Genomic DNA, 13,918 nt, shown 5'->3' on the forward strand with positions numbered 1-13,918 from the left:
GGGGTATCATGAGCGAAACAGTATACTTTGTTATGTCCATTGTTGTTGTTACCACTTTCCATCAGGTGGGCTGTCAGCTTGTTTGCCATTCTATGTCGCATAAAAAAATAAAAAATAAATAGTTTCAGGACAAAATAATATGTTTAAAATTTCGTTTCAGAGCATGCATAATGCAACATTTGTTGAATAGTAAACAATGTTTCTTCTGCAAAGCTAATATAGACACAGTAACGGAAATAGAACCCGCAAACAACTAGCAATAGTTCTTCTTAATCAGTGTAATGTATGGCGGAAAAAATATGCGTAGCTTTAAATACATGAAATATATTTCAGTATTTTTATACGTTTTGAATGTCACGTTCATTATTAAAAGACTCTACTTTGAAATGTATTTTAACATTGTTAGTGTAATTAAAACTTTATTTTTCGTATTATATATTGAAACTATTTATTTAAAACAATGAATCGTCTTTATTAAAGTCAATATTTCAAAACATTACTTTATTATTTAATATTTTTAATCTTCGACTGCTTGAGTACCCCTGTCCAATTCGTGTTTCTGTCATGAAATGAAATTCCGAATTTTCGGGCTTAATTTCGTGTTTTTGTTCGTACCGAAATCGACCCTGTAAATGGAGCTTAACATTTCGTTTGTCATAAATCCTACCATAAAAGTTCAAAGGAACGATATTTAGCATTTTTAATATTTTTAAACGGTACGTATCATGTAAATTTAGCATCAAATTTTTGTTTCTTCGGATCCGAAATTTTGGAAAACATTTCATGGTAGGCCCTCAGTTTTGTTTGCATGGCTGTGTTTCGGTTTGAATAGTAGGATATGCCAATGAAATTACAAGGTGCAGAAGCAAGAACACCTTAGTCCTCAGTATTATGGGCAACACGGTATACTTCGCTATGTTCATGGTACGGTTTATGTCTACAGACGACGTTTATCACTTTCCATCAGTTTATTTGCCATTCTAAATAGCAAAAATAAAAACTTGGATTTTATCTTCTTGACTTTAGTAATCGCTCCTCTTCCGAACATATTATAAATTTCTTTTCAATCACCTGTCTCAGGTAGTACATAAATATTTAAGGAAAGGTATAAAATAAAAATAGAATACAGTATAATTATATATACATTATAATTCCATAGGACCAAAATCATTGTCACAAACTAGTTTTTTGAATACAACAATAATTTTCTATTTTCAACTTGGCATAATACGTTCAATAACTATAGAAACTTCTTTGGCCAATAAATTTAGTTTTGTGTACATATTGTAAAAGACACAGGTAAGAGGATAATACAGTTATCTTAAAATGTAGGTCATTTAATATAAACACCACAAAATTAAGGTCCTTTACTATTTCCCATGGCATATGAATAGAATGCTGGGGAAGGACACTCGCAAGTTCCTCTTGGACCGGGAGCTCCTCGAGGTCCGATTGAGCCTGAAAATAAAGTCCATAGCACGAATAACTACAATTTATACTTCATTATCATCAACATTATCATTATAATTATCATTTTAATTAACATCCCAGTGCGGGGTATGGTATCTCTTCTTGAAATCTAAATGGTTCAATCAAAATCTCTCTTAAAGCAGGGAATAAATCTCTCACTACTTTAAAACCTTAGTACCATATTTAGGTTACTTCACTTACTAATCCAGACGCACTGTATATCAGCTGTATATATACTATATCAGCCATTAACTGTCCACTGCTGAACATAGGCTACCTATTTGGAGGGGTTTTGCTTGTAGCTGCCATGTTTGACAGGCGAGTTGGCAACTGCAGTCAAGCTTTAATGATGTTAAAAAAGAGACACTGCTGCCCATCCCTACTATTAAATTCCCTTAGTCGCCTCTTATGGCACCTACAGGAAAAGAAGGGGTGGCTTATCCAATGCCGAGACCACACGGAAACTATGTTCTTGTATATTCTATAATAAATGATTGATATGTTGGTATACAACCTACTGTACTAAAAATTAAAATTATGCCCCAAATTTATTTGTGCCATCATCATCTATTCAAGAGTTTGAAGGATGGGATATGGCAGTGAATTTACAGAGTACAGAGGAATAATACCTGAGTCCTCAGGAATGGCAACGCATGGGGGGTATCATGGACAAAACAATATACACTGTTATGTCCATGGTACTGCTCATGTCTATAGGCGACAGTTAACACTTTCTATCAGGTGGGCCGTTAGCTTGTTTGCCATTCTAAGTTGTATAAAAAAACCTAAACCCACCATACATATACATATACATAAGCTACATGGTTTCCTTGTAATATAAATGGGTTATCCACTTACCTTCTCGCCCCGGATCACCTCGTTGGCCAGATCTACCTTCTGGTCCCGGAGGTCCAACGGGGCCTAAAAGCAATTTGTATATAAATTACTTGTATATACATACATATCATGTGTATTTGTAATATCTCTAATTACAGTTCTAAAATATTATGCTTTATGTACTCGTATAGTATTATATTATCTGTGGCTTTATATACCATAAAGACCTTTGAGAAGAAGCAAAGTATCTACCATATAATTCATCCACAAACGAGTTATCACTTCTTATCAGAGGCAGATAATTTTTGCCATATTTCAGAGCTACAAAAATAGTTATGAATAATGAAGGAATAAGATAAACCCTAAGATAAGGAATTAATACATGATCCATTCTGTTATTTCTTAAATAAATTTTATAATCAAAATCAGAGTTTCTACATACATCAGGAGATTCGTCCTTTGGAGTTTACATGTGAAAAATTGGAATTGGAATAAACTCACCTGGAATACCTCTAGGTCCTTCTACACCAGGTAGTCCTACTCCTTCAGGTCCTCGCTCGCCCTTGTCCCCTTTCTCACCTCTGCCCCCTGGACTGCCAGGTTTACCTGGCTCTCCAGTCTCACCAGGGTATCCACGAGGACCGGGTTCGCCAGGATCCCCGTTTTTACCTACAAAATCGTTATAAAAGGATATTAGTTTACTTTGTTTCCTTCATATATGGCCAATGTTATAATTATTATAGTAACTATTTTTAATTTTATTATTACTTTGTAGTACTACTTTAAGTAAATATTTAAGATATGATAACTTTTGCCTTAACTAATATCCAAGCTGAGATAATTAAGTTTAAATTCTGCAAATCTGTACAAAGATATGTTTGTTGACTTTTAAACTCGAATATTTCAAGTACGATATTGTTTAACTTTATGATTCACCTAATAATATCTTAATAATAAATAATACCTTTAAAAAACCTTTTAAGAATACAATTTTATCTATGCCTTATATTTCACACTACTATGGTGGTAAACAAATACACAGCCCGTCTGATGCTAAAAGTTTACTATGCTCTTGGACGCCTTCACCACCAGAGGCATCACACGTTGCATTGCCGACTCTGAAACCTTACATTACATTACGCCCATTTTGAAGAACCTTATGATGTTGTCTCTGTAGAAAACCCAGGCAAAGAGTTTATTCCACACTTTCCTCCTGTGCAACTACACTGTAAGTGACCATTTTGGCTCAAGAGTGTGAGGATGAATTATCAATGTTGAGCGGTGCAAAGAATTAAAAGTGGCTGTAGACATCCCTTACTCTAGAACTATTTCCATGTGATATCCCTTACTCTAGAACTATTTCCAAAGTTAACTATTTATAAAAGAAGAGAAGCTAAAAGAACAAAGAAAGGTTGTAACCCTATGTATTGTTACGTACAGTTTCTACGAGTCTCCCGTACCTACCCTCATACGAGCTTTTTTTATAATAATGGAGTAGTAATCCCTCGTATTGAGGGGGAAGGGATTGTTAGTAATGCGAACTAGTCATAACAATATACTCTGTCAGGTCAAACTGCACGTGATCCCCCTGGAAACTCATCATGCTGAATTCCAGGTGTATTCATCACGATGAACTATTAATCTACCTTTTCATTCTCACTTATCATCCCTCACTGGTTTTCGCCAATGTATACCATTAGCGCAAGCGGGGATACCATTCCATTATAATCCATATACCGATACCAATGTGAGACGATAAGTGAAGGTGAAATCAGATCAGTTTGTTAATCTTTATGAAAATGAATAATTGGGAGATAATCAAAATAGTTCCCAAAACAAACCACGTAAGGTTCGACCTGAAATATGGTATAAAATAACCTTCATTTAAGTAGCAGTATTATCAGCATGTTGCATTACCTGGTATACCGGGAGGACCTGGTCTACCCGGAGCTCCTCTTCTTTTAACAATAGGCGAGGGCGTCGACAGAGTCAACATAAATTCTTGTAAATTTTCTGAAAATAATATTGTATATTTCATAGTTATTAATTCACAGTCTTTCTGGCTAAAATGTCGATATAAACCTACATTATCTTCCAATAGTTACCATAATAAGAAAACATAACTAGACGTCTATTCTAGTCGTAGAACATCATATAGAAAAGCAAAAAATATAACTGACAGCGCAACAGTGTGAGCAAATCTTATCTCCGTCTAATTTTCTTTGAACCATTCAATGGATTTTGATAAGGTTTAACCATTATTTAGAAGTTTTTTTTACAAAAGTTTTGTATGTACCAATACATCGTAAGTTAATTTTTTGATAAATAAATAATAAAACCTGTGCTAAACGAGGGGGAATCGTAGTAAATAATATAAATAGCTTTGTATACTTCATATCGGCCGTTAACTGTCCGCTGCTGAACATAAGCCACCCCCATAATGGTAGAGGTGGGGAGTTTGCCAGTATTTGCCATGCTTGGCTGAAATAACCGCATTTAGGATTTAATGATGTTATAAGGGAGACGCTACCTGTCCTTCAACTATTAAATTCCTTTAGTCGCCTCTTACAACACCCACGAGAAAGCAAGACATGGTCCATTCTATGCCGGGACCACACGGCAAGTTTGTATATATATGTATGTGGGTAAAAATAATAAATTTGATACAATTATAGGCAATATACAGGGTGGCCCATAAGTCCTTAGTAATGAAAAAAATTAATTAAAATAAAACTAATTACACTATGAATAATATTTTTATTTGTAAAAATAGCTAGAAAAACGGGAATTATTTTTTGTAAATAACGTCGTCCAAATGTAATCCGTTACAGTCACGGCACTCTTGCAAACGCCTTCTGAAATTGTCGATGACTGCGCGGCACGTCACTGCTGAAATGCTTGCCATTTCTCTGCGGATGTTTTTATTTAGGTCATTAATTGACCGCGGGTTAAACTTTAGCCTTAAAAAAATCCATTGGAGTCAGATCCGGGCTACGTGGTGACCAGGAAATGTCTCCTCTCTTAGAGATAACTTTGTTTAGAAAAAGTTGACGGATAACGGGCATAGCAGTATTGGAGGTGTGGGAAGTTGCTCCATCCTGTTGAAACCATGTTCGGGCATTAAAGCCTGGAAAGTTTTGCAATTTTTGTGTGAAAAACTCCTCGATCATGGCCACATATCGCTCCGAAGTAACAGTAACAGCACGCCCTCTGCCGTCCTCAAAAAAGTAAGGCCCTATGATGCCATGGGCTAACATAGCGGACAAACTGTAACTTTAGGGCTATGTAAGGGCTTCTGGTGCTTAAGTTTTGGATTAATCGGGATCCAATAGCGGCAATTTTGTTTACTAACATGTCCGTTAATGTGGAAGTGTGCCTCATCAGAGAACATTATGTTATTGAACGAAGTAAACCGATTAAACATTTCATTAGCATAATTCACTCTCTGAATAGCATCAGTTTCTTTTAATTCTTGCACCAACTGAATTTTGTAAGGGTGCATAAGTAAATCTTTCTTCAAAATCCGTTGTAACGATGTCCTGGATACGTTTAATGCACTGGAACGCTTACGAGTTGACTGTGTAGGATTTTCACGAATAGATTGTGCCACTGTGTCGATGTTTTGTTCCGTACGTGATGTCCTTGGGCGACCCAACCGCGGTTTATCTAACATCGAACCGGTCACCTCGAACTTAGTAACCCAATTCTTAATCGTTTGGAGAGCTGGGGTGTCATCAAAGTTGTGTAAACCTTTGTGTTCTTGAAATTTACGCCTCGCAACGGTTGCCGAATTGTTGTTTTGATAAAACTCGCGCACACAAAACGCACGGTCCGCTCCGGTGAAACGCTCCATCGCGACTAAATTCCCAGAAACCGAAGTTACTGCCCCCGCTTCCCCTGCACCGCTCACGCGCGCCGTTTTCATTTAATTCAAATTTTACTTTTCTAAGGACTTTTGGGCCACCCTGTATAACTACCAAGAATATATTTTTATTATGCCTCATTACTTACGTCTTATAAGGTCTTCACAAATAGTCCTTACTTCGTTCTCCGTTAATGTGGGAGCCTGTAGACACCATATTATCGTCATAATTATAAATGCCTACTGTTAGACATGGACTTCTATCCATAAAAAGAGGATATCTGTTCACTATTACCACCATAACTAATCTATGAGCTGCTAATAAATTATCAAATTATGCTAAATAAATAAGTAGATACTATTTTTTAATATTAGGAATACGTAATATTATTAGATATTCTTTGGTAAAAATTAATAATTAATTGTATATTGCTACGTTAAAATACATTAAAATAAATAAAATAAAAGTATTTTTTTATTTATGTTAATTATAATTAACCGTCACAAATTTCATATTGATAAAAAAACTACAATCAATCACAGTACTCTTGAACAGACCAGCCTCTACGTTAAGGAGTATGACGGACGAGCCAGCCATCGATGTGTTTTACTATACTATAGGTATATTTAATAAACCACATATAAAAATCATATGTATATACCTAATTCGTTTTTGAAATAATTTAAATCATAACACCTGAGTCCTCAGGAATGGCAACGCATGGAGGGTATCATGGGCGAAACAGTATACTCTGTTATATCCATGGTACTTCTCATGTCTGTAGGCGACAGTTATCACTTTCCATTAGGTGAGCCGTCAACTTGTTTGCCATTCAAAATTGCATTAAAAAAAGATATAAATAATTAACCTTCTACAAAAATAAGTTTTCAAATCTGACTGGTCCATAGTTCCATAGTTCAAACAAAAGCTTCCATTTTAGTACCTACATTAGTATAGAGTATAATTACTGTAAAAGAAAAAAGTATAACAAATCAACATTACAAGCTACAATACCTGGACGACAGTATTGTATGGAGCTGGTAATCCCGGAGGACCCATCGATCCCGGTACGCCCGGCACACCATCTACACCGTCTCTGCCCGGCATTCCCGGATTACCAGGCTCGCCTTTCTAGATGCAAATACATATAATAATCCTTAATCATTCTACAGAGAAACATTGCATGAAAAAAATAACAAGATTTCTATTATCTTACTACAAGTAATATGGTAAAATCGTAGACGATGTCTGTACATTAGAAATATATAAGACTAGCAGTGGACATTTTTACAACATTTTAAAAGTGGTTATTGTGACATAACGATAATAGTTGAACACGTAGTATCGCAAAGTTTTTGTAGTAATTGATATTTTCTTCAATATTGTAGAACATACTTTTGTTCTATCACAAATAGTTTCCGCAGCGAACGCGACGAAACATATTTTACAGCATTTTTTTTACATTTTGAATTACGTTGCTAAAGTTTTAGTAGAGATCCCTAATCTCTTCTAGCAATAAATATAGCCTGTGTTACTCAGGGTAAATGTAACTTTCTAATGGTGAAAGAATTTTTTAAATCGGCAAAGTAGTTTTTGAGTTTATTCATTACAAACATACATACACACAAAAATACAAATCTTTCCTCTTTATAATATTAGTGTAGAAAAGTTAATATGAGGGGTCTTAATAAGACCAGCAAAACAATATTTTTTAGAAATTTTGTCCATCTGTCTATCAGTATGTTTATTCTAGTATCACGCAAAAACTACTTCATCAAACTGAATGCGTTTTTCACAGTTCCTGAAGGTCAAATTTTAAATCAATAGAGTTACCCTTAAAATAAATTCCAATGAATCGATGTTAAAAAAGAGACGTTTTGCTCTCTCGAATTGCTACTTCTACATCTGAAGTCACATAAAATATGCAATTATCAAACGGTCATATCTAAATCACATTGAAGAATCATTTTCTTCTATTCTATTCTTCTCTTTTTTACTCTACTTCATTTCATTCCGTTCTGTTTTATACATATAAATAGTTTAAATATAAAAAGAACTAAATATTAAATATATTCAATAGTGATATTATCTGCAATTTTTAGCATTAATAAATTATTTATATCAATCAACGAATTTTCAACAAAATAATATTCGAATTGTTAATTCACCTGTCCCCTTTCTCCTGGTGGGCCAGGTGGGCCTGCCACCTCCACGCTTGGAGTAACCGAAGCTGCTTGTCCTGGTGGCCCGGGTAAGCCTGGCTTCCCTGGAGGTCCTTCTGGGCCCTACACCAAAAAACATCTATTTTATCTAACTAGCTAATCTGAGAAATTGGGTGGGAAAAGGATTGTTAGCAATGGAGTTTGACAGCCCCATTGCTAGCAGTATGCCTTATTAGGTCGACCTCCACGTGGTTCTCCCTGGAAACCATCGTGAACAATTCTTGTTGAATTCGTTACGATGGGCTAACTGACCTACTTCATCCTCACCTCTCATCCTTCACTAGTGCCCCGCCGATGTATACAAATAGCGCGAGTGGGGTTACCATTCCATTATCATTCATTAAAAAAAAACCTTTGAGGGTAAAAAGGATTGTTACATGCATGCAGAATATTAATGCACTTACTTTAAATTAATTTTAAATAATTACAAAACTTTACATCGCATTATACGTTACATTTTTACGCTTTTCCAAAACTAAACTGGAAGAAAATACCATATAGTATTAAGTTTGCAATTTGTATTAAACATTTTTTTAATAAAGAATAAATAAATGTATATAACTGTAAAAATAACGAATTTTTTTAGTTATATTAGGGTTATAACCAACCTATTTCTTACCATTCCGAAATGTACTTATCTACTACAAAAAATAACCTGTAATCCTTCTGGTCCCCGTTCTCCAATAGGCCCCTGTGGACCCGGCAGCCCTCTCAGTCCGGGAGAGCCAGGCACTCCCATAGGCCCCTCTAGGCCTGGAGGGCCCTGTCAAATTAAAATATTTTAATAATCAAACATAGTTATTTGAAGATAATTTAAGAGATAGATTAAATAATTTTAATCTATCCTTCTAGTGTTGCGGGTGATCAGGGCGGCGGTAGTCACTTATTATTAGATAAACCACATGCTCGTTTGCCCCGTGTTATAAAGAAAATCTAGTCTCTTTCTTTCCCCCTTCTCCATATAAAGAGGCTATATCAGTATATTTCTAGTACTTGACATAAAAAATTGTTTTTTAATCATGGGTTCAACCAACCCCATTACTAGCAATATAACCTACCAGGTAGACGTTATACGCTATTAAGATTTTTTTAAGGATTCACTTTATATTCAAAATACTTTTTGAGTCACAAAATTTTGAACTTACTCTAACTCCATCCAATCCTGGTGGACCCCTTAATCCAGGAGCACCGTCAAGACCAGGCTTTCCAGCAGCTCCTTTCTCTCCTTTAGGTCCTATACATTTAAAACAATTTTAGTATCAAAATTACTGGTGCTAATCTGATACGGATTTATCTAATTGTGACGTAAGCCAAATGTATAAATTATTGTGGTTCGGTCTGAAAAATAGAAAATCGAACTGAAATCTATGTTTAGATAGCTTAGCTATTGATTAATAACAGCTAGATAGAGCTTTTCCAACAATTTCTTTTGCCAACAACCTCAGATTCCATCTCAGATATATAATAATGAGACCTAGAAAAGTATATTGTTAGGAACTAGTGACCATAATTATATAGTCAGGTATACCTTTACACTGTCCTCCTGGAAAGACATTGTGATAAATTTATGCTAAATTCGTCACGATGGGCCAACTGCTGACTTCGTACTCACCTGTGAGCCCACATTAATAACGCACTAGTCTAAATCGATAAAGCAGACGATGTTATTTTTCATCATTTTACATTAACTATTTTCCATGTCATTAATCATTAATATCATTAATTATCAGTGCTTAAAATATCCTATGTGCTGAGTTAGGATATAACCTACCTATGTACCAAATTTCTTTTAAATCCGTTCTGTAGTTTTTGCGTGAAATAAACACAAACATCCACTCATTCATCCTTACGAATTTTCGCGATTATAATATTAATGGGATTCAAAATAATCGCAGAAGTCTCACTGTTTCCCCACCAGCATAAACTAATTGTAATAATTTATTTTTCCATATTTGTGTTACATATATAGTGTTACATTAAGAATAAGTACATGTTCATTTGTTACTATTTTAAAAAAGGTCGTTTACAGTCATCCTTACTGAGTCAGATATCGACCTATATAAAGGAATCCTAAAAAGGAAACTTCCAAAAAACGTTCCACTTTAATCCTTTAAAACAAATTTTTAATAAACATGTGAAATAATAATTTTATTTTCATACATTTCATTAAAACCGCAAAATTATATGTAGTATTGTACCAACAGTCGTGTATGTGTATTATGAAACTTGCCTGGGACCGCAGTCGTGTTATAAACAGCTGTGCTCGCGGGACCTGGAAGGCCAGGCTCCCCTTTCGGACCAGGAGGTCCTTGTGGTCCCGGCTGGCCCTAAAAATTATCCAGTTCAGATAATCAAAAACAAAATCTCCATTGTCTGTGGTCGGATCTCCTCACATTTTCCAAGACGTAACTTAAAGTTATTTTAATCCTCTGTACCCTGTAAATTCACTGCCATATTCCACCCTTCAAACACAGCCATGCAAACACAACTGCTTCACGTTAGAAACACGAATGGATGGTGCACAATCATCACTGAACAGTTACAAATAAGTACATGCACTCTGTATTTAATGCAATGCGAAGATTTTCATATCAATGCGGAGACTACTTCGACTGTGCATCTTAGGTTTTTTATACATTGGTTTACAAAGCTGTTAATCAATTAATTTTGTATACATTGGGAAACATTTCATACCAACTGAAATAAACATCTACCTATCCTTTGATAGATATTTATTTAATTATCCCTTACCAATCATAGCCTAAATTGAAACTTACATCCCGACCGTCCGCACCAGGTAAGCCGGATAATCCGACTAAACCCGATTCACCGGGTTCACCTGAAACATTAACGGATCAGCTGCCAACAGATTCAATCAGTCCGGATATACACAGCCGTTGAATCGATATCATTCAATTTTTATTACGTGCTGGGTACGATTTTACCCGCGACTTCGTCCACGTTACCGGGATTTATCTACTGTTTGATTGAAATGTTCTGGATAATGACAATTGATTGAATCATTAAGGCGTCAAGAAATAACAAACAAACAAACTTACGTTCACAAAATATTAATAAGTACAAACGAAATGAAAATAAAATATACACGTAAAGCAATGCTTCATCCATATTTATAAAAAATGGATGTATAGAAATATATATGTATTTACACTAGTATGTTGTCCGCTACTTTGTTCACGTGGATTTCAGAAGAGAAGGGATGCAATGATTTGTACAGAAACCGGTAAGTAAACATGTATACAGAATCTATAAATAACAAATTCTCAAATAATAATTATATATTCAACCCACATTAACCCACGGCTGGGCATAGGCCACCTATTTGTTGCACCACTTGCAATGGTCCTGAGCTAACCTCATACACTGCTCTTCACTATTCGCTCTGTCATCCAACCATCGGATTGGTGGCGTACCAATTGTTCTCTGACCTCTCTTGGACATTACAAATATACATAATATACCTATTTAACCATATTTACACTGACTTTGAACAATAAATACTTTTCTCTACCCAATTAACTACGTAAATTTACCGTCAATTAAAACTAAAATCATCGATTTAATAATATACATATTTTTTTAATAATTTCGGTTTCAATTAATGTATATTTGATTAAAAAATACCTTTTTGCCCGGTATCTCCTTTCTCCCCTTTAGGTCCTTGCCTTCCAGGTAGACCAGGTCGTCCATTCACTGTGATATTACCCTAAAACAAAAAAGGATGAAATATATATAGAGCAAATAAATGTACAAAAATGGTTTGCGTGGGTAACTCTGTCCCACAAATACACGAGGGATAAATGTTCTTCCCTGATACAAGTATACCGAATGCAACAAAAACTATCAAATCTATTGAGCAAAGAACTTTACTACAGGTTTCTAAATATATAAGATTCTTGTAAAGGCAGATGGTAGTGTAAATGGGATCAGTTTGTAATTAATTTTATTTAGTGTTTCAATTGCACAAATACATACTACAAAATAGTAATTTTGTAGAACACGCCAATGAAACTATCATACATTCGTCCATGAACATGGATAATATTCAAATGTTATAATTTACAGGAGAAATAAATATGTCAGTCACATAAGGGACAATCTGCCCAAAATTATAGACACCAAAATAGCAAGTCATAAATGCAAAGCGGGAAAGAAACATGCTCCTATTGTTACTGAAGTATGTAATAATATTATCAAAAAATATTACCCTTAACGTAACCAAAAATAAATAGAAATATACGACCAATTTATCTAGATTTTATTGATTTATAAAAATATCGACTTCAGACATCTTTGCAATTTTCCACGTTTAACTATGTATATATATATAGGATAATATTGAGATCTCTATCCATAATTTAATCCATGAACACAATGCAAATACAAATGTTTATATTATGTGGGGATAGAATTCGCTATCATCGAAAAATGTAAAACCACTACACAACGAACGTTATCATAATGGTATTGATAAAACTATTTAAAAGTTACTCACATTTGCTCTCCCTGGCAATCCCGGTAGCCCTGGAATCCCTATGTTCCCCTTATCTCCTTTGATCCCCGGCGCCCCAGTCAAACCAGCAAGACCTTGTTGGCCCCTCACTCCCTGAAAAGAAATGTTTTGTTAAGTATCATTGAAACTAGAAAAAAACTAAATAACGATCGTAACGTATGTAAAAGATGACATTAGTTTTTAACTCCCCTTTCTTATTCCATACAAACGTAAAATAAGCGCAAATTCATCTTTTAATAAAAAATAATGTGTGTGCAGTCGTTTTAGTACACTTTGTCTGTACACACAAACAAATAGTGAAAAAACTAATAAATAAACTATTGTTTTAGATGATATTACACGTAAATGACTACCCAAAACAGATGTACCACATCAGGCCAGTAGAAATTCAACTATCAACAATAATAAATCAGTACCTATTATAATTTATAAAAGTTACAAATAAAATTTTTATGCCGAATTCTTGCCGGCAAGTGATATGAGTATTATAGCTTGTCTATGAATAAGTCCTAGAAATCCTTAATAATATTATAAATGTGAAAGTGAGTTTGTTTGTTACCTGTTAGCGCCTTGACGGCTTAACCGATTATTATAAAGTTTAGTATACATGTACTATATGGGATGAAAAAGTTTATTTACTACTTTTTAACTCGGTTAATGAACATATCCCGGTCACGCGAACGAAGCCGCGGGTAAAAGCTAGTAAATATATAAAAGGAACGTTAAATTACTCACCGGTAGACCAGGAGGCCCTCTTATGCCCATGTCACCTTTAGGACCCCGTGGCCCCTCTGGACCCTGTAAGCGATTATCAAAATAAAGATTCTAGTAACTACTTTATGAAATAAATATTAATAAAAATACTAGCAGAGAGATAGAGTGGAAATAATAAATTATTTGGAAATATTTCTATAACTTTTTCATTTAGGAACGTTAAAACAATGAAAACCGGTCGCGGATTCAAATCTTGTCGAATTGATCCACTATTGGAA

At 34.7% G+C, this 13,918-nt stretch overlaps 2 protein-coding genes across 2 annotated transcripts in view; one reads left to right on the forward strand and one right to left on the reverse strand.

The window, feature by feature from the left end:
- The window catches only part of LOC113511188 (E3 ubiquitin-protein ligase RNF123-like), a 39,160-nt gene extending 38,818 nt beyond the window's left edge, over window positions 1–342 (forward strand). The window contains exon 36 of the mRNA XM_052903217.1: window positions 161–342. Coding sequence (XP_052759177.1) covers window positions 161–257 — 97 coding nt within the window. The 3' untranslated portion in view covers window positions 258–342. The remainder of the gene's footprint in view (window positions 1–160) is intronic.
- A 787-nt stretch (window positions 343–1,129) lies between these two features.
- LOC113511104 (collagen alpha-1(IX) chain-like) overlaps window positions 1,130–13,918 on the reverse strand; it is a 28,605-nt gene continuing 15,816 nt past the window's right edge. The window contains exons 10-23 of the mRNA XM_026894694.3: window positions 13,662–13,724; window positions 12,909–13,019; window positions 12,038–12,119; window positions 11,170–11,231; window positions 10,623–10,719; window positions 9,538–9,626; window positions 9,048–9,155; window positions 8,339–8,455; window positions 7,185–7,301; window positions 6,319–6,373; window positions 4,225–4,320; window positions 2,809–2,976; window positions 2,329–2,391; window positions 1,130–1,458 (exon numbers count right to left, since the gene is read on the reverse strand). Coding sequence (XP_026750495.2) covers window positions 1,358–1,458; window positions 2,329–2,391; window positions 2,809–2,976; window positions 4,225–4,320; window positions 6,319–6,373; window positions 7,185–7,301; window positions 8,339–8,455; window positions 9,048–9,155; window positions 9,538–9,626; window positions 10,623–10,719; window positions 11,170–11,231; window positions 12,038–12,119; window positions 12,909–13,019; window positions 13,662–13,724 — 1,329 coding nt within the window. The 3' untranslated portion in view covers window positions 1,130–1,357. The remainder of the gene's footprint in view (window positions 1,459–2,328; window positions 2,392–2,808; window positions 2,977–4,224; window positions 4,321–6,318; window positions 6,374–7,184; window positions 7,302–8,338; window positions 8,456–9,047; window positions 9,156–9,537; window positions 9,627–10,622; window positions 10,720–11,169; window positions 11,232–12,037; window positions 12,120–12,908; window positions 13,020–13,661; window positions 13,725–13,918) is intronic.

Source organism: Galleria mellonella, unplaced genomic scaffold (genome assembly GCF_026898425.1).
Source record: "Galleria mellonella isolate WM207_F2 unplaced genomic scaffold, CSIRO_AGI_GalMel_v1 utg133, whole genome shotgun sequence".
NCBI lineage: Eukaryota > Metazoa > Arthropoda > Insecta > Lepidoptera > Pyralidae > Galleria > Galleria mellonella.